Source organism: Ruditapes philippinarum, unplaced genomic scaffold, assembly GCF_026571515.1.
Source record: "Ruditapes philippinarum isolate M1 unplaced genomic scaffold, ASM2657151v2 ctg3150_1_1_1_1, whole genome shotgun sequence".
NCBI classification, from domain to species: Eukaryota; Metazoa; Mollusca; class Bivalvia; order Venerida; family Veneridae; genus Ruditapes; species Ruditapes philippinarum.
Genome location: NW_026862559.1, coordinates 64235 through 86083, shown reverse-complemented (window position 1 = coordinate 86083; position 21849 = coordinate 64235). Strand labels below are relative to the sequence as shown.

At 34.8% G+C, this 21849-nt stretch overlaps 1 protein-coding gene across 2 annotated transcripts in view; it reads right to left on the bottom strand.

The window, feature by feature from the left end:
- The window catches only part of LOC132719428 (ATP-binding cassette sub-family A member 2-like), a 51965-nt gene that overhangs the window by 7894 nt on the left and 22222 nt on the right, over nucleotides 1-21849 (bottom strand). For both annotated transcript variants that reach the window (XM_060703191.1, XM_060703192.1), the window contains exons 18-33: nucleotides 21510-21689; nucleotides 20334-20431; nucleotides 18815-18924; nucleotides 15832-15963; nucleotides 13662-13742; nucleotides 9272-9468; nucleotides 8399-8560; nucleotides 6907-7293; nucleotides 5729-6256; nucleotides 4784-4985; nucleotides 4277-4388; nucleotides 3824-3935; nucleotides 2800-2860; nucleotides 2179-2353; nucleotides 1415-1530; nucleotides 299-446 (exon numbers count right to left, since the gene is read on the bottom strand). In XM_060703191.1, the coding sequence (XP_060559174.1) occupies nucleotides 299-446; nucleotides 1415-1530; nucleotides 2179-2353; nucleotides 2800-2860; nucleotides 3824-3935; nucleotides 4277-4388; nucleotides 4784-4985; nucleotides 5729-6256; nucleotides 6907-7293; nucleotides 8399-8560; nucleotides 9272-9468; nucleotides 13662-13742; nucleotides 15832-15963; nucleotides 18815-18924; nucleotides 20334-20431; nucleotides 21510-21689 (2801 nt within the window). The remainder of the gene's footprint in view (nucleotides 1-298; nucleotides 447-1414; nucleotides 1531-2178; nucleotides 2354-2799; nucleotides 2861-3823; nucleotides 3936-4276; nucleotides 4389-4783; nucleotides 4986-5728; nucleotides 6257-6906; nucleotides 7294-8398; nucleotides 8561-9271; nucleotides 9469-13661; nucleotides 13743-15831; nucleotides 15964-18814; nucleotides 18925-20333; nucleotides 20432-21509; nucleotides 21690-21849) is intronic.

Sequence of the window (21849 nt, the reverse complement as noted above, 5' to 3'; positions counted from 1 at the left end):
GCAACACCGTAAATGTAACATGGTGAATTCTTAGCAAATCTTACGTACCACTTTGTGTTTTATATCAGCCCCTTGATCTCAGCCAACAGGTGCATATTTTAGCCCCTACGGGCATTTGCACAGTCTTATCCAACCAGCAGTCAGTATATGTATTTGAAATAAGTTATTAAAAACTAAATTTGAAAGCATGTACATATAAACTAAGACCACTCTTCATATACATGTAAGTTTTGCATTCAATTTCGGAACCAGGTTAACCCCGAAAAACATCATTAGAAACAAAAAAATGTATAAATACCTTATCAAATGCAAACTGTTTTAGCATGACGCTCGAGACGACACAGGTTATTCCAGTGAACAGATTAAGAACAATCAAACATATATACGCCACACTCGGCTCTGAGAATAAAAAACTCGCTGGATACATCATAGGTGTGATTGACCAACTGAAAGAAATATTTTAAATTATGTTTTCATTGATTCTTTTGTTTTCGATTGAATTTCTTATTACTAGTTATATAATTCATTTTATATACAGACATACCTGTGTTAAAGCTCACATATGTAAAAAGACAACACTGAAAATAAAGGTCACTTTTTGATAATTCTTTATTGATAAAACTGAATAAAATAACCCCCAAATAAAGACCACCTATCTGTAAAGACCATGTTTTGTCTCTCCCTTGGTTAGCCTTTGTTCAAGGAGTGAATGTATGTCTACAGGATGCAGAAGCTCTTGCAACATGGGCTCTAAATTGGTAAATACTAGTATAGTATTTTTTAACATACTGATATGCACAAACATAGTGTCTACTTATAGTGGTCTTTTGAAGAAATGTCACATTTAAAATCTTATTATGCATGCTGAATTATTAGGACCAAACACAAACCCCAAATTACACATATTGTACATAATTATGATAAATATTCTAGGTTGAAATCGCCTGCAATGACCTTGACATTTGACCTAGGTTTTGCACCATTTACATAATGATTTTATGGTGATCACATGTACACATAAAATGAAAATCCTTCCATAGCAAACCATGGTACAGTACAACATTTAAGTATACATATCCATACTGTAAGAAACCTAAGATTACATACCTATACAGAATCTTAATATGCATACACATACACAAACAAATATGAAAATACATACCCATAGAGCCCAAAACCAAATAATACATACCCATATAGTAAGAAATACACAGAAAGAAACTTGAACATACATGTATAAAAGTAAAACATCTAAGTAAACATTACACTGCAGTTAGAATCCAAAGAAATATATGCTCACACAGTATAAAACCCAAATTGTCAGACATATTTGCCCATTAATATGTTTTCATACCCGCACAGTAAAATAGTCGAATATACAAACTCAAACAGTACAATAGTAAAATATACATACCCATACAGTAAGAAAAGGGCAATAACAGCCTCAATATTTCCATGGCCAACATAACTTTCAATGTGGAATAACAAGAGGATTCCCAGAATACACACAGCTGGTATCATGTAATTGCACTGAAAATTAACGGTATTATTTATCATATACTTTTTACTGGATTACAATGGAATACTTTAAAGTTTCTTCTTTTTTGTTAACTTCTTCATATATTTTAAGTCACAATGATACTATAAAGGTGACAATACAACAACTTCCCAGCTTTACTTGTGGTGGAACACCTCAGATGTCCATTCATGCATTTTCCCGGCACAACTGGACATTTGCTAGTAGAACCACTAACCTTCAATAAACTAGCTGGAAAGCTTCCTCACAAGAATGGCAGGATTTGTACCCATAGCTTAAACGTAATATAGTCTTATAGACAAGATAAGATACTTGAGATTCTCAACCTGCTGTAACCGTAAGTGATCAGTCTTTGTCAACAGTGATGATTCAGACATACCCCCACATCCATGCAGTCTAACCACGCTCTACTCTGTTTGTAGTTCAATTGTTGTTATTCAATATTAAGAAATCCCTAACTTTGAATGGAATGTTCTACCAGATTTAGGGTTAAGAAACAGCTAAATTGACAGTTAATGTAGTTAGGTGCTTTGCTGTATTGTAGTTTAATTATTATGGTATACTAAATTATCCAGAAATAAACATGTATTAAGTACATGTACAAGGCAAGTGACTGGTTCCCGGTCAACTGAATAACTCACCATATCCCATAAGTAATTAGACAGCCAGTATACAGCTGGGTGAAGCCCACTAGAAAACTGTAAATGTTTTGCTTTTATTGCACGTTCATGAACCAGAAACACAACAAAACTTGCTGGTACAAATGACATAGCTACAATTATAAATATTGCCATCAAAACGTCTGTTCCACCTTGACTGAAAACAAAACAAGAAACCTATATTTGTATTTTAATATACAGTAAGAATGTTTACGTACTTTTGAAAAAAAAATGAAACAGTTGTTGCGAAGTTACGCAATAAGCTTACAGACACCACTTTGCATCCTTCTATTCATTATTTTCTAAATTTGAGTTCATAAAGATTTAAAGGGTCGACCAAACTGTTATGTTTGATGATAAAGTGGCATTTATTTTAAGTGACTGTCATTTTTATATAACAATATCAGCAAGCTAGCACCTGTTGGCCACATTTCTCCCAGTGATTGATGTTTGTACTAACCTATTTTGGAATTTCTATTGAAGGAAAATTATATTACTGTTTGTGACAGGTGGTCAGTATTGGCAGGTGGCCACTTGCACAGGTTTGACAACAGTTTGTATCAAGAATTTAATTATAATCATATAAAAATGTGATATACTTACATATAGTCTGAGTTCAGTAAATTGTTGGTCTTCTTCATAGGATGATTTGTGAGTGTTATACCTGTAACAGAAATATCAACATCAGCAATAAATTACAGCTCAACCTCTGCAAACCAACACCCTTAACACACAAATATTTGTGTTGGTTGTTGATGAGGATATTTGCTCTAGGGAGGTTTATTTTATTATGAAATCTTAATTTGGAAATATTTGCTCTACAACATTTTGCTTTACAACATTTTGCTCTACAACATTTTGCTATACAACATTTTGCTCTTCAACATTTTGCTCTACAACATTTTGCTCTACAACATGCTGACATCAACCATATTGGACAACATGTTGACTGACAACATGGTGACAACTACCATATTGGACAACATGTTGACACCTACCATATTGGACAACATGCTGACACCTACCATATTGGACAACATGCTAACACATACCATATTGGACATCATGCTGACACCTACCATATTGGACAACATGCTGACACCTACCATATTGGACAACATGCTGACATCTACCATATTGGACAACATTCTGACACCTACCATATAGGACAACATGCTGACACCTGTCATATTGGACAACATTCTGACACCTACCATATAGGACAACATGCAGACACCTGTCATGTTGGACAACATTCTGACAACTACCACATTGGACACCATACTGACATCTTCCATATTGGTCAACATACTGACATCTTCCATTTTGGACAACATTATGACACCTACTATATTGGACAACACACTGACATCTACCATATTAGACAACATACTGACATCTACCATATTAGACAACATACTGACATCTACCATATTGGTCAACATGCTGACACCTACCATGCTGTAAAATTTTTGTCAAAGCTCCTGTAGAACTTGCTCTAAGCATACCATTGTTCCAACAAATAAAATATAATGGCAAAAAGTGAGAACCAAACTGGAAAAACTCACCCCAAAACATTAAAACAATTTTCTTTTTTTTTTTACTTCAAAATGAAAAAGGAGCATACCATATTGATCAGGGTGTTGGCTGTTGCTATGGAGATTGGCTCTTAATAAAGCATTGTTCATAGAGTTCACATAAACAGGTATGGAGTGATGGCCACGCTGGTTGAACCAAACCTTAAAATATATAAAACAATAGTTTAGAAAGTACTAATTTAAAAATGTCCTAATTTGGAAAAAACAAAACAAGATGCATAAGTGTATATGTATTAAAACTTGACATTTTTATATTAAACTGTTTCATTTTTCCCAGATCTTAGATGTATGTAAAAAGTAACCTAAATATCTTTAAGAGAAGTAAGATTCCATCAGCATAAAAATAACAAATGTCTGAATAATTGGTGACTGTTTTACATGAGTGTGAACCTACAACAATTGCATGCAGTGTTGTATTTCTTTCATTACTTTAAAAAAATATTGACTTGCAAAACTTATCTCCAATCAAGAAGCATATGTACCTTATTGATGACTTTGGTTGCCAACATGTCATAAAGCCATGTAAAGTCATGTGACCCAGCTGAGGTATCAGGCACGTAGGGTAAAGTGGTACCGAATGTAAAACCTCCATACCTGCAATAATTACAATTACTGGTTTAAACTAGAACTACTACCAATAAGTGAATGATTGTAGATATTGATATATTATAAACTTGTCCATCTTTCAATCCTGACAAAACCATTCATCAGTTTAAGAGTTCATTTTAAAATATATCCTGACTAAATAGTGAACAGTGCAGACTACCATAAGGCACTCATCTTGGTCACTGGTGACATAGGTAGAATATGTAGCCACCAGTGGGCTAAGAGTTATGTTAGCTGACTTGTGAAGAAATAATAAGATTATTTGATCCATTCTATACGTTAGCTGAATTTTGAAGAAAGAATATAATCATTTGATGGCAGCATTTATTTGTTATTATATTGTTAAATCGAAATTAAACAGTTAACTACATAAACAAACATGCCTATGCCTCCTGTATTTATCATTGGTATTTAACAGATAGTTTTCCTCGTCATTTACACCACTTGTAATATTCTGTAATATATCCCCAGTAACCAGTCTCCATTCAGGGGGAACGACTGTGTTTCTCTCGTTACAAGTAAAACCAACATTGTCCGACTTACAGTGACAAGAGGGGTAAAACTGAACATTTTCTGGTAGTTGAACTGAAATTTAATGTTGTTATACTGGTAAATATTATATCAGAATATAGAATATATATCTAAATTCAATGCAATACAAAGGAAGAATGATTGAAATACAACTGTAAATATATTACAAAATGAATGTTGTTTCGTTTTCTTGTTTTTCTTTTGCAAAACAACTAACATTATTGCAATACAAAAGAACAATATCTGCAACAATACAACTATAGATTTATTGCAATGCATACTAAAATTATTGGGGTCAAAGAAAGAAACTTATAGAAAAACAACTGTCAATTCGTTCTGACCCAGGACATAACAAGAAGAACAAGATGAACAGAATAATGTTTGTCCCCAATAGTCAGTAGATTGATCCATCAACTAATATATTAATGACGTTATTATAATAAATTACAGCAATGAATTTTCTTTAAATAAAGACCATTTTCATGGTAAAGAAGGCTTATGTTCCTCTCATGTACACCCTGGACAAGAAATATTCTTCCACAAGCATCACCCAGAGAAAATCGTGATGGGTGCGGTGTGCTTGACTGGACAAAACGATAATGCGATGTTATTTTTCATTTGCCAGTCCCATTTTATTATGTAATATAAAAATTATTGCAATAAATTGCAATGTTATTCAAGTTACAATACAACAAATACATTTTGGCAAACAAACGTCTATAAAGAAAACATGAAGCAATATAAATGTACAAATACTAGTAATAAGGAACCAGGAGCACAAAATTTACAATATTTACCTGATGAACTAGTCCATCCATTTCTCTGTACACTGTTGGAAGTAAATATATCATCACAACCATCGTCATAGCAACCGTTTGTTAAATTATTCCCATCACATAAAGCACCTGATAAATTAGATTTCAAAACACAGGAAGCACCTATACCAGAGGGCATGAAAAATGTGTCGGCTAATTTTTCCGAAAACTTTGTTACATACAAACTATTTAAATGTTTTGAAGTCTTGTTAAGCGTATGAATAGAAAATGGAATAAAGTTCCCGCGTGGTTTGGTGAGATCGTGGTATTGAGCAGTTGACATAACAAGTGGCTCCGGATCAGAATTTTTCGGTGCAGTTAATGCTATCGTCATGGAGATAGACACAAAGACCGCGGGTAAGATTATCTGTGACAGTAAAGCTTTCCGGTTCCGTAATGTATAGAAGAAACGTTTTAGCAGAACAGTTTTAAAATGGTTTAACCATTTACATTGTCCTTCATCCATCTGTACGTCCCAGGATTGGAAGTTCATGTTATCCGCTATATCTTCTAGAAAAATAAAAAAAGAGTTTTGATAGCTTTTTTGATAAGTTGCCAGAATCTCTTACAAACATTTCAAACTTGAGTTATATTAAAATCCCTCTGTGCATGTGGAAGTTACGCTCCGGAAACGTGTTTTGAGTTGACTCCTAAGTGTGACCTTGACATTTGGGCAGCTAACCTGGGTTTGTGTGGGACACACCACTCCACCATGGTGAACATTAGTACCAAAGTACATGTTTTTTGTAATGATTTAAAGAATACGCAAAATATAGACCGGAAAAATCAAGCATGGATGGACAGACAAATAGAACTTTACACCGAAAGTGATGACTAAGTCATGTTCACCACAAGCGGACTCGACAATAAATTGATGAATTAAAAAATTTCAGACCCATGGGAAGAGGGTTGCTGGAAATATTGTAAAAGATCAGTCGAGTCTTGAAAGTGCTGACAAACTAAAATTCTGATCCGCCATTCAATTTTGAGTTTGATATTTCCGATTCAACATCTATACTTGCAAACAAAAACATCTTAATGCAATTTTAAACTTAACCATCAAATATTGGGATATCTTCAGCGTGTAAATACTACATTGTTTGGTGATTTATCAATGCCTTACAAAACTATTCACTTAATTATCAGTTAATAACACTTACCAACAGACCGTAACTGGACATAATCTCTATCACTACTATCAACGCCAGGGTCATCAAAGCTCAGGTTACTAGTGACATCCGCCTCCGTGTAGACAGTCCCAGCTATTTTGCCATCCTCGCAACTTTTCGTGATCTTGACAAACACCTGTTCAAGGCCACTGTCTGATATACCATAACTCGCTATCCCCAGCTCACATTTCTTGTTCTCTAGAAGTCTAAATAATGGAACAAAGAGGTGACGTTCGTCCGTCTGCACTGGGATTGTGATATGGACCTCATTGTCTACATGCTTGGATATAAACGCAGCTGGGACTATCTGTTTTACCATGGTAAGGATTTGTGCATCTTTATCCCTGTTCAGCTCTGTAGATTCATTAGTATGCATATCTAAAAGAAAAGTTGAGTCACAATACACGTGAATCAAAATGATAAAACTTGGAAAATAAATTACAGATCTTGTTTCTTTTTTCCCTTTTCAATGAGTAAATACATTGAAAAGTCATACACTATAATTTGATATTTTCACAAGGTCAAAATTTCTCAAAATCTGTATTTCAGACTAATTGGCATAGGTTAAATATTTGAGGTTCTCTTACTAAGATATTAAACCATTATTTTCATGAAAATCTTCAATAAGCAAAAATGACAAAAATAAATCCCTCGCAATTAATTGCTGATTATACATTATCTTATACATGTTATTTAATATAATGCTGTTAAGTTAGGATGTGAAACTTGTTCTGCCTGAGACAAGTGTTTTAGACTAAGATATCATCAAATTATATTACTTTACTTTTGATTGAAGTTATTTTCAGCGGAATTAAAGCCGCAGACCTTAGCCACTAGACCTGACTGCTCAATCGTTCGAAATCAAGCCATTTGAGAAATAGGGAAAATGTATGCCAAACATGGCTAACATGTAACATAAAGAAATAGACTCATGAATACACTGCTGTATCACATAAAAATGCAGTCTCTCATATATAAATCACCATAAATGATATGTAGAAATAGTCCTCAATTCATATGTAACAGGGTGAAAATATTGTGAATTCAAGTTGAAATGTCTACATGACAATTGATCTCTGACATTCAGTCTATTGGTCATTGGTCTCTAACTATTGATAAAGACATCATGTTGGGCTAGTCACTTGCGGAGATATTGGTAATTACTGGTTAGTTTATTCAGGAAAGTTTTATTTGACCGACTGTTGATATATGATGAACAATATGTTATAAGGTGTAAATACCTGACAATCAAAAAATAAATTAAAAATGTTATACTTTTGAATTTTTAAACATTTTCTTACACTGTAAACATAATGTCCTTTAAGATTGAATGTAAGACAATTTGTTTAATATCTTGACATGCACACTTAATGACTTTTAATTTCAACAAATGTAAAAACATTCATCCAGTTAAAAATTATGAAAACTATAAGACAATATCATCCAAGCATTATGTCATATATCGGCTTTATGTTGAACATACCTTCATCTTTCAAAATGCAGAGCCGGTAACCATCCCCTAGTTTAGACTTGAGGTAAGATGGGGTACCAGCACATTTCAGCTTGCCGTCTGCTATAATTAGAATCCTATCTCCCAAAGTCTCCGCCTCATCCATGTGGTGTGTGGACACCATTATTGTCCTTCCTAAAAGATGAAAGTTAACTATCAGCTTGTTTTATATTCTTTATATTTTAACTTTTAATATGCTAGCATCAATAGTAAGTTGCCTGTACCAAAACCAGCCTGCACTTTTATGCATTATGCAAGTAATGCAAAAAAACAAGCATAATTGTTGAATGGGTTATGCCAAAGAAAGCAGTACTATTGATAGTTTTACAATATTTACCTGTCTTGCCAAAACTGGCAGCCAATAACTGAGGTACATTTTCTATATCAAAATAAGAAAAAGCAATATAAACAGCGGATTTAGGTGGATTCTATTGAAAAAATGGTGTAGGTGTCAAAAAATTCTAATGCTTAATGATAAGTTTAAATCCTAGGAGGTACATGTATAAGAAAAGGGTCATTAAATGAGAACTCAATCTTAAGTTATTTTAATTGGCTCTTGTGAATTTTACCAGGTTTAAATAAGGCACTGCTTCAGGATTTTTTACAACAAGGGGTTAAAAAGTTTAGACACGAAGTAATTCATTTTCAAAAGAGGTTTGAGGGGTGGTTGGGGGGGGGGGGGTTGGCAATTCCACTTACATTGTGTATTTCAGTTCATTTTGCATGGTTTTCAATAATAAATGTAATTGGACATTCAATTCCCGAAGGGGTTGATATACAGGCCAAATTCCTGTGTTGGAAGGTGACATGACTCAACTAAAATTACAGTCATCACTTTAAGTATACCTGTCTTGTATTTGTTGAGCAGATTCCAGATGGCTCTACGTGAGTAGGGGTCGACACCGGCAGTAGGCTCGTCCAAGATCACTGTGCGTGATCCTCCAACAAATGCTATGGCTATAGAAAGTTTCCTCTGCATGCCACCAGAGAGTGCATCTGGGCGTGAATCCCCTTTGTTCTCTAGGCTGAGATCTGACAACATTCTGTCAATAAAATAATAATACTCAATAATTGTAATATTACGTAAATAATTAACAACTTGAGGAAACCTATTTATAGATATATATTTGTTTGGGCCTGTTCAAGACTTTTTTGGTTGGGTATTAAGTTAACACCAGTACTAAACTTTAGGTCATATGGTGACTTTCCGATCTAGGAAGACCCCAGGTTCCTCTTTGTGCAAAAGGTTCAGGCATGAGCAGGCACTTGAGTTAAAAACCACTGGCATACTGCAAGCAAGATCAGGATAGCTGCCTGATGTGAAATAATCAAAAGTCACTGTCAGGATTTGAACCCACAATGATGTTCAAGAATATGTTTGACTGTAATCCTGTGTGTAGCATAGCATAGGTAAATATCATTGATTGTATGATTTCTGTAGCTACAGAAATAACTAATACATTTTGCTTTGTGTTTGCGCAATTAAAAATTAAGCAAACAAGAACCGGTTGAACCGGGTGATGCTCCCCGAGAAGGTTCTGGACACAGGAAAGTATAAAAAAAATGAACAAAGGGCAAAAACTCCAAAATTAGGCAAAGCGGAGTTATGTTTTTTTGCACTGCACTTCTATTCAATGAGATCTATCTATCTATAAAGTTTCCTGATGATATCAGAATTATGTCCCAGGTAAAAGTCAAAGTGTAAAAATGAACAAAGGGCAATAACTCCAAAATTAGACCAGGCTTTGTTTAGGTTCTTTAAGCATTGCAATTCTATCCAATTATATCTAGCTACCTACAAAGTTTCATGTTGATATCTCTAATAGTTTTAAAGTATTGTCCAGGACAAAGTCAAAAAGTAAAAATAAACAAAGGGCAATTACTTCAAAATAAGGCAAGGCAGAGTTACGGTTCTTGTGCACTGCACTTCCACCCAATGAGACCTATCTATCTACAAAGTTTCATGTTGATATCTCTTATAATTTTAGAGTAATGTCCCAGACAAAGTCAAAGTGTCAAAATGAACAAAGGGCAATAACTCCAAAAGAAGGCAAGGCAGAGTTACTGTTCTTGTGCACTGCACACCTACTCAATGAGATCTATCTACCTACAAAGTTTCATGTTGATACCTCTTATACTTTTAGAGTTATGTCCCGGACAAAGATCAAAGTGTAAAATAAACAAAGGGGGATAATTCAAAAATAAGACAAGGCAGAGTTACCGTTCTTGTGCACTGCACACCTACTCACTGAGATCTATCTACCTACAAAGTTTCATGTTGATACCTCTTATACTTTTAGAGTTATGTCCCGGACAAATTTCAAAGTGTAAAATAAACAAAGGGGGGTAATTCAAAAATTAGGCAAGGCAGAGTTACGGTTCTTGTGCACTGCACACCTACTCAATGAGATCTATCTACCTACAAAGTTTCATGTTGATACCTCTTATACTTTTAGAGTTATGTCCCGGACAAAGTTCAAAGTGTAAAATAAACAAAGGGGGATAATTCAAAAATTAGGCAAGGCAGAGTTATGGTTCTTGTGCACTGCACACCTACTCAATGAGATCTATCTACCTACAAAGTTTCATGTTGATACCTCTTATATTTTTAGAGTTATGTCCCGGACAAAGTTCAAAGTGTAAAAATAAACAAAGGGGAATAATTCAAAAATTAGGCAAGGCAGAGTTACGGTTCTTGTGCACTGCACACCTACTCAATGAGATCTATCTACCTACAAAGTTTCATGTTGATACCTCTTGCTGTTTCAAAGTTATGTCCCGGACAAGAAAAGGGGACGGACGGACGGACGGACGGACGGACGGACGGCCGGACGGACGGACGGACAAGGCGGCGACTATATGCTCCCCCGAAATTTTTTCGGGGAGCATAAAAATGCATTTTCTTAACATAATTATGGAATGTGATTTATGTTTGAAATATTTAAATGATAATATTTTGTATGATGATGTATTTTGTACAAGTCTGAAATAAAGTTTATGTTTTGTTCTGTTTTAAAAGAAAATGTACATGCATAAGTACATGTCTACCTAAATTACTATCAATATGTCCTAAGACAATGGCTTTGCGGGATCGAATCAAACCGAGCCTGCAACATTTTCAATTTTGCTGTGTTGGGCTTTCTTTAGGGATTCTGTATTTATCTGTTTTATGATCACATCCGTGTTATTTGTGCCGTGTGGCGGCTGTAAAAAGTCTCCCCGTACATTTAATCAATGTTTTTTATATTTTCGATCCTTGAAGATCGTTCAGCACGACATTATTGTTGTGCTTGTGGTATTTTTAGTTTCAATTTTTCGGCATTTTCTAGTTGGGTGGTTCCAATATTCCTACTTGAATAATGTTGAATCATCCTTAGGATATGCTGCCTGCTTTTTTAATTTGTCTTTTGACGTCTTATCTGTGATACGCAGGCTTCTTAACCTCTGATCCCCTTTCAAAATTCCATTTTATTTAGTTCCGCCTATTGTTTTCTCGTTTAGGGCACACGCTTTTTATTACTTGGGGACCATATGCCGCTTTTCATGGAATGGCACGGAAGTGTCGCATTGAAGGTTCCATGATAACCGCCGTATGAACACATCTGCGGATGTTTCTAAATTCAAAATTTTACTATTTCACGTTTTAATGTTGAATTCTGCTTAAGCCGGTGCTAGGGGGCGTGGACGGTAACTTGCACTTTCCAGTACCGTCCATGAACAGGCTCAATCAAACCGAGCCTGCAACATTTTCAATTTTGCTGTGTTGGGCTTTCTTTAGGGATTCTGTATTTATCTGTTTTATGATCACATCCGTGTTATTTGTGCCGTGTGGCGGCTGTAAAAAGTCTCCTCGTACATTTAAGCAATGATGTTATATTTTCGATCCTTGAAGATCGTTCAGCACGACATTATTGTTGTGCTTGTGGTATTTTTAGTTTCAACTTTTCGGCATTTTCTAGTTGGGTGGTTCCAATATTCCTACTTGAATAATGTTGAATCACCCTTAGGATATGTTGCCTGCTTTTTAAATTTGTCTTTTGACGTCTTATCTGTGATACGCAGGCTTCATAACCTCTGATCCCCTTTCAAAATTCCATTTTATTTAGTTCCGTCCATTGTTTTCTCGTTTAGGGCACACACTTTTTATTACTTGGGGACCATAAGCCGCTTTTCATGGAATGGCACGAAAGTGTCGCATTGAAGGTTCCATGATAACCGCCGTATGAACACATCTGCGGATGTTTCTAAATTCAAAATTTTACTATTTCACGTTTAAATGTTGAATTCTGCTTAAGCCGGTGCTAGGGGGCGTGGACGGTAACTTGCACTTTCCAGTACCGTCCATGAACAGGCTCAATCAAACCGAGCCTGCAACATTTTCAATTTTGCTGTGTTGGGCTTTCTTTAGGGATTCTGTATTTATCTGTTTTATGATCACATCTGTGTTATTTGTGCCGTGTGGCGGCTGTAAAAAGTCTCCCCGTACATTTAATCAATGATGTTATATTTTCGATCCTTGAGATCACAGATCGTTCAGCACGACATTATTGTTGTGCTTGTGGTATTTTTAGTTTCAACTTTTCGGCATTTTCTAGTTGGGTGGTTCCAATATTCCTACTTGAATAATGTTGAATCACCCTTAGGATATGTTGCCTGCTTTTTAAATTTGTCTGTTGACGTCTTATCTGTGATACGCAGGCTTCATAACCTCTGATCCCCTTTCAAAATTCCATTTTATTTAGTTTCGCCCATTGTTTTCTCGTTTAGGGCACACGCTTTTTATAACTCGGGGATCATACGCCGCTTTTTATGGAATGGAACGGAAGTGTCGCATTGAAGGTTCCATGATAACCGCCGTATGAACACATCTGCGGATGTTTCTTAATTCAAAATTTTACTATTTCACTTTTAAATGTTGAATTTTGCTTAAGCCGGTGCTAGGGGGCGTGGACGGTAACTTGCACTTTCAAGTACCGTCCAGGAACAGGCTCAATCAAACCGAGCCTGCAACATTTTCAATTTTGCTGTGTTGGGCTTTCTTTAGGAATTCTGTATTTATCTGTTTCTTGTCTCAGAGATTTTCAGCATTACGTTGGTTTTAACATGAAATCTAGATCTAATTTTTTCTATGGCAAATAGACTTAAAACTACCATTTTCACTTACAAATATATTTTAAAACCCTTAAATCTTAATCAGCAGATTATACAAAATTTCATTATGGTAAACTATTCTTACCTTGGAATATTTTCTTGTATATCTCTAGCTGGAACACCCTTCAAACGTGAATAAAACCAAAGATGTTCTTCCACACTCAAACTGTAACAAAATGTTAACATGTAATAAAAACTAATCAAATATTAAAAAAAGATTACAAGATGTATAAATGGTAAACTTCTTATAAAACATAGAGAAGGTTTACCAACACTTTACACAAAAAATCCTATTACCTACCTGACCTTTAGAAATATTTTATTTCATTTTTAAATTGAACAAATATTCCAAATGTAAAATGATCAACTTTGACTTTCTTGAAGAAATTGACTTGAGCAAAAACAAAAACAAAATAAAAAGGGGATTTTTTAAGAATTATCTGCCCTATTTAAAAAAGTGATATATGTTGATAGGGAAATACATATGGTGAACTTTTTTGAGACTAGAACTCCGCGAGTCGGATGTGTCGCCTTGTGAACAATATAGTTTAGGAGAAATGGCCAGGACAAAAATGAAATACGAAAACTAACAAAGGGCAATAGCTCAAAAATAATAAGTGCAGAGCAGCAGTTTCTATGCATTGCACTTCTTATCAATAAGATCTATCATTCTAAGAAGTTTCAAGTCCATCTCTTTTATAATTTATAAGAAATGGCCTGGACAAAAATAAAATATGAAAATATATAAAGGGCAATTACTCAAAAATAAGAAATGCAGAGTACCGGTTTTGTACACTGTACTTATTCTTAATGAGATCTATCATCCTAAGAAGTTTCATGTCTATAGCTTTCATACTTGAGGAGAAATGACCTGGTTAAATGAAATACGAAAACTAACAAAGGGCAATAGCTCAAAAAATAATAAGTGAAGAGCAGCAGTTTCTATGCACTGCACTTCTTATCAATAAGATCTATCATTCTATGAAGTTTCAAGTCCATATCTTTTATAATTTATGAGAAATGGCCTGGACAAAAATAAAATATGAAAATATATAAAGGGTAATAACTCAAAAATAAGAAATGCAGAGTACCGGTTCTTGTACACTGCACTTTTTCTTAATGAGATCTATTATCCTAAGAAGTATCATGTCTATAGCTTTCATACTTGAGGAGAAATGACCTGGTTAAAATAAAGTACGATAACTCAAAAAATAAGAAATGCAGAGTACCGGTTTTTGTGCACTGTACTTCTTCTTAATGAGATCTATCATCCTATGAAGTTTCAAGTCCATAGCTTATATACTTGCGGAGAAATGGCCTGGACAAAAATAAAGTATGAAAATTAACAAAGGGCAATAACTCAAAAAATAAGAAATGCAGAGTACCTGTTCCTGTGCCCTGCACTTCTTCTTAATGAGATCTATCATCCTATGAAGTTTCAAGTCCATAGCTGTTATACATTAGGAGAAATGGCCCAGACAAAAATAAAGTATGAAAATTAACAAAGGGAAATAACTCAAAAATTAGACAATGCAGAGTACTGATTCTTATGCAATGCACTTCTTGTTAATGAGATCTATCATCATATGAAGTTTCATGTCCATAGCTTTTATAGTTGAAGAGAAATGGTCCGGACAAAATTAAAGTATGAAAATTTACAAAGGGCGATAACTCAAAAATTAAAAAAATGCAGAGTACCGGTCCTTGTGCACTGCACTTCGTGTTATTGAAAGAAGCATGCATACCAAGATTGAAGTCAATCCAACGTAAAGTGACTGAGCTATGCTCTGGACAAGCTTTAGGGGACGCCGACACCGACAACGACGCCGACACCGCCGACGCCGCCGACAAAAGTAATCCCTATATGTCGCCTTTTCAAGGCGACACAAAAATGGAACAACTTTGCAAAAATTTATTTTAGGATTATCTGCTCTTTTATTTAAATAAACATGTGAATATAACTTTGTTTCTGAGAAAATGGCCCTCAATGAAAATGTTTATCATTGCTGATGCATATTCCAATGCTTCCGAAAGGCTCATGACAAAAGCTTGAAAAGTAAAGCTTACAATATATTTTGGTGAAGATAAATCAAATATAATCATATATATTCCATTTTTCAAAACTTAATAAAAAAACATAGGGTATAGAAAAGTGTATATCAAAATTATATTCAAAATAAATTACGCACATTTTATGTAGATATTGTCAGTCATTTTATCATTTTGTAAACATGTATATGAAATTCCTATTTTACCTTTCAAACAAAACATTATATTGTGGACACATCCCTAGATCCTGTCTTATAGTATCCATATCTGACATCACATTATGACCATATATGGTAGCAGTACCAGATGTGGGCGGGAACATGCCTGTTAATATTGACCTGAAAAAAGGTGTTCAATATTTTAAAATAACTAGAGAATTAACATTTCAATGAAAACCAGCAACAAAATTACCATATACTATACTGTTTAACATGTTCTTTAACGTTTACCATGCTCAATATCTTAAACAGACTCATCAACCTTTTAAATCCAAACAAAAACATTCATCATTTATAAGAAAAAAATTCAAAATGTTGACTGACTGAATGGCGAACAGTGCAGACTATGAAGAAACAGAAAGGATGGCATGTATTGGTAAATTATGTCTCCGCAAGCATGCTAACAGTTTAGCTGCAATAACAATTAGGCATTCAAAATGTGTAAGTTAGATCATATATAACAACTGCATTTCCACAATAACATGAAACAATTTTTGTAAATAAGACCCTATATAACAATTGCATGTCATAAATAAAAAGAAGCAACTTTTTTTCTTTCAGTTTATTAACTGTCACATTTCTGTAGGCCATAGTGATTGTTCCTGAAGATATGATACATTTTCTGGAGGTAGAGTTAAGATCAATTGTTAAATTCAAGAGTCGATCCTGATCCTTCAACATGTCTGGTAAAGTGCACCTACACACGTGACCACCGTTAATAATGTTTCAACGGAAAGACCAATACTACAGAAAGTAAAGGAGCTGATACCCAAACCTGTGACCTATTGATAACCAGTGCAGAACGTTATCAATTGAAGTGGAATGTGAAACATGTTACAGGTTACTACAGAGTTTAACAACAAAACCTGAATGAAATCGCATCTCACCATAATTTAAGTTTCCTCAACCATGAAAATTTAAGCTGACACGCTCTAAATGTTACAAATAAAATGGCGTGATGTGATTAAACATTAACACCAAGTTTCTGTTGTTTATACAAATAATGTACATCATAGAAAAAATTCAACTGTTAACTCAATGTATCTAATATTAAAATTGGGGTAATGATTACAGCTAAAACAAGATATGTTTGTAAAACATGTATCCCCCCTATCAGCAGCCAATTAGTCATGTGATAAGGTTACTATGCATGACTTCTGACCCAGTGATCAAACAATTAATAAGGGTTATCAAGTATCTACTGGTCATGACCTTGACCTTTGACCCCTTGACCCAAAACTCAATAGGGGTCATCTGCTGGTCACGACCAATCATCATACAAAGTTTGAAGTTCCTAGGCCTAAGCGTTTTTAGTTAATTGATCAGAAACCGTTTTTACCTACAAGGTCAATGTGACCTTGACCTTTGACCCCTTGACCCCAAAATCAATAGGGGTCATCTGCTGGTCATGACCAATCACCATGCCAAGTTTGAAGTTCCTAGGCCTAAGGGTTCTTTTATTATTGATCAGAAACCGTTTTAACATACAAGGTCAATGTGACCTTGACCTTTGACCCCAAAATCAATAGGGGTCATCTGCTGGTCATGACCAATCACCATGCCAAGTTTGAAGTTCCTAGGCAGAAGCGTTCTTTAGTTATTGATCAGAAACCGTTTTTACTTACAAGGTCAATGTGACCTTGACCTTTAACCCCTTGATCCCAAAATCATAAGGGGTAATCTGCTGATCATGACAAATCACCATACCAAGTTTAAAGTTTCTAGGCCTAAGCGTTCTTAAGTTATTGATCAGAAACCGTTTTTACTTACAAGGTTAATGTGACCTTGACCTTTGACCCCTTGACCCAAAACTCAATAGGGGTCATCTGCTGGTTACAACCAATCATCATACAAAGTTTGATGTTCCTAGGCCTAAGCGTTTTTAGTAAATTGATCGGAAACTGTTTTTACCTACAAGGTCAATGTGACCTTGACCTTTGACCCCTTGACCCCAAAATTAAAATGTCCTCTGCTGGTCATAAACAATCATCATACCAAGTTTGAAGTTCCTAGGCCTAAGGGTTCTTAAGTTATTGATCGGAAAGCATTTTTACCTACAAGGTCAATGTGACCTTGCCCTTTGACCCCTTAACCCCAAAATCAATAGGGGTCATTTGCTGGTCATGACCAATCACCATACCAAGTTTGAAGTTCCTAGGCCTAAGGGTTCTTTAGTTATTGATCGGAAACCGTTTTTACCTAAGAGGTCAATGTGACCTTGACCTTTGACCCCTTGACCCCAAAATCAATGGGGGTCATCTGCTGGTCATGTCCAATCACCATACCAAGTTTGAATTTCCAGGGCCTAAGGGTTCTTTAGTTATTGATCGGAAACCGTTTTTACCTACAAGGTCAATGTGACCTTGACCTTTGACCCTTTGACCCCAAAATCAATAGGGGTCATCTGCTGGACATGACCAATCACCATACCAAGTTTGAAGTTCCTAGGCCTTAAGGTTCTTTTGTTATTGATCGGAAACCGTTTTACCCAAGAGGTCAATGTGACCTTGACCTTTGACCCCTTGACCCAAAAATCAATAGAGGTCATTTACTGATCATGACCATCACCATACCAAGTTTGAAGTTCCTGGGCCTTAAGGTTTTTTAGTTATTGATTGGAAACCGTTTTTGCTTACAAGGTCAATGTGACCTTGACCTTTGACCCCTTGACACCAAAATCAATAGGGGTCATCTACTGGTCATGACCAATCACCATACCAAGTTTGAAGTTCCTAGGCCTAAGGGTTCTTTAGTTATCACTCGGAAACCATTTGGTCTACGGACCGACGGACCGACAGACCGACGGACCGACGGAACGACAAGTGCAAAGCAATATACCCCCTTTTCTTCGAAATGGGGGCATAATAACTCTGTTTCTGCTTAAAATACATAACAAAGAACAAGAACAAAAGCCTACTCTTACTTTAACATATTGTGTGTAATGGTGTTAACTGTATATAGTTATACTAACATTGTTGTTGTTTTCCCAGCACCATTGTGACCGAGGAACGCAGTGATCTCATTCTCATACAACTTCATAGACAGACTGTCTAATGCTGGTTTATCTCCCTTCCTGTATACCTAGCATATCAAAAAATAAATACATTATGTATATTTTTCAGTATTCATATCAAAATAAAGGGAAAGAATTTAGCAAACTAGAATTCCGCGAGTCGGATGTGTCGCTTTGTGAACAATATAGTTTAGGAGAAATGGCCAGGACAAAAATAAAATATGAAAATTAACACAGGGAAATAACTCAAAAAATAAGGAATGCAGAGCGGCAGTTTCTGTGCACTGCACTTCTTATCAGTACGATCTATCATCCTATTTAGTTTCAAGTCTATAGCTTTTATAATTTATGTGAAATGGCCTGGACAAAAATTAAGTATGAAAATTAATAAAAGGTAATAACACAAAAATAAGAAGTGCAGAGTACTAGTTCTTGTACACTGCCCTTTACCTCAATAAGATCTATCATCCTATGAAGTTTAAAGACCATAGCTTTTATACTTTAGGAGAAATGGCCTGGACAAAAAGTATGAAAATTAACAAAGGGCAATAACTCAAAAATTATAAAGTGCACAGTACCGTTTCTTGTGCACTGCACTCCTTCTTAATAAGATCTATCATCCTATGAAGTTTCAAGTCCATAGTTTTTATACTTTAGGAGAAATGGCCCAGACCAAAATAAAGTATGAAAATTAACAAAGGGCAGTAACTCAAAAATTAAGAAATGCAGGGTTCTGTTTCTTGTGCACTGCTCTTTGGGTCATTATAAGAAGCATGCATACCAAGTTTGAAGTCAATCAGACTTATAATGACTGACTTATGGTCCGGACAAGCTTAAGGGGACGCCGACACCGACCCCAACAACGACGCCGACTTCGCCGCAAACAAAAGTAACCCCTATATGTTGCCTTTTTCAAGGCGACACAAAAATGCCCTTCAGGATTATCTGCCCTTTAGAAATGCATTTTAATCTTTTGAGTAAACATGTAATTATCAAATTGTAAGTTATTAAAGGGACATAACTTTGTAAAATATAAATTTAGGATTATCTGCCCTTGTGAAATTGTATTGGATGAGTAAATTAGTTTAAAGCTGTGATAGTTTCTAAGAAAATGGACCTTAACATATAAAAGGTCACAATGATCTTTGACCTTTTGACCATATAATCTGTGTGACAGGCTGAAATCACCAAGGTTTATCCACATTATAGTCGTGTTGGGGTTGGGTTCATTGAATGCAGCCTTTCCGTGTTGATCTTGTTTATCAAATTATATTACTATTGAAATTACTGACGATGTGGAAACTTAACCAAAAAGGTTAATCAACGCCGACAAGCTGATCATGACAAAACCTCTTAATTAAAAAAATCAATCTTGACATACCAATGCAATATATTTAAGTCTTGTATAATATGTATAGTTAAATCTTGACCTATGGATGTATTAATCTTGATAGAAGGGTATATGATTCATATTAACCTTTCTCAAGTTGTTCACAACTACTCCTCTTGTCAAGTCTCGTGGGTCCGGTTCAAATGTACAGATACAGTCTGTGTTACACCCACACCAATATATACCTGAAAATATTTATTATATGTTGTCACAAAGTGAAACTGTCCTGAACTCATATTGTTCAGCGTAGGGAGATTTCTCATAAAATATGACATTTTATTTAATTTTACCCATGAAATTTGGAGCTATATCAGTCATATAAAATTTCATATTTGTTTATTATAAATATGAAAATAGGCGGTGTCAAAACTCATACTTATTTTAAGGGACTTTTTTGCCATTTTGTTTAAAAAATCTGATAAATAAAAGAACAATTGTTGAATTTTGTTTTGAAAACTATCCAGAATGATAGAAAATGGTCTAACTAAGAAAATAAATCTGAACGCCAATATCTTTAATTCGGTCATTAATGCTGTACAGATGTTTAAAGAGCTGTTTACGTGACATCACAATGTGGCGCCAAACATCACGTACAAAACAAGATGCATCTATAAATAATAAATATACTGTGCGCTGTACAATTGCAAGGGGATTCGTAACAATTTTTCTTGATAATGAAATTAAAGATCCTGTAACACATTTTTTACCATGGTTTTATTTCATAAATATGATGCTCAAATTAAAATTTATCAATATTGTAAGTTCCAATAAGCATTATTTATAAAGATATTACCGAATTTAACATTTCATGTAAATAAAAGGAGGTGATTAGAAATTTATGTTCTATAAATTCTAAGTCAAATTTTCCAATAAGAAATGAATGCATATAATTTATTGGTTAAATATAATGTGCACAAACATTTGCAGTTCACATTCGTTTTTCGTGAAAAATGGTATCGGGGTATATATTTTCACTCGTGGAAATATGTGGAATTTTATCATGTTTTGTGAAAATATATTCCAAATTTTACTCAAACAAAAAAATATCCTATTAATATCCGTTAAAGCTTTAAAATGATCATTTACAGTATGGTTAAATTAAGGCAAATATATTGAAACATTGAGCCCTGTTTCCACAGTAAAGCATTCATGTTATCACTAAGAATTGATTTATTTAACTATAGGTTATATCTACATGTATATAACTTCCTAAAATAATGGAAAGGGAAAGAACTTCAAAAGATAAACTGAAATCAGATATACCTGAGTCATCATCAACAGTGACATCATCATTTTCCGGATCATCATTTACGAGGTTGTAACGACGTCTGCTACGATGAATTCCGAACAGACGTTTAAAACTACATGTTTCCCAAAGTGATGTTCCACACCAGTAAGTGCTTGTGAATGGAAAATACCATGGCTTTGGTATACCATAAGATCCTAATATAATAATAAAGAGTGCCATAAGATTATACCATAAGATCCTAAAATAATAACAATGGGGCCATGATGGCCCTGAGTCGCTCACCAGAAACAACAGCTTATCAGTGTTGGAATGTCAATATATTCTATTAAATTTGAGCATAGAATATGTTTAAAC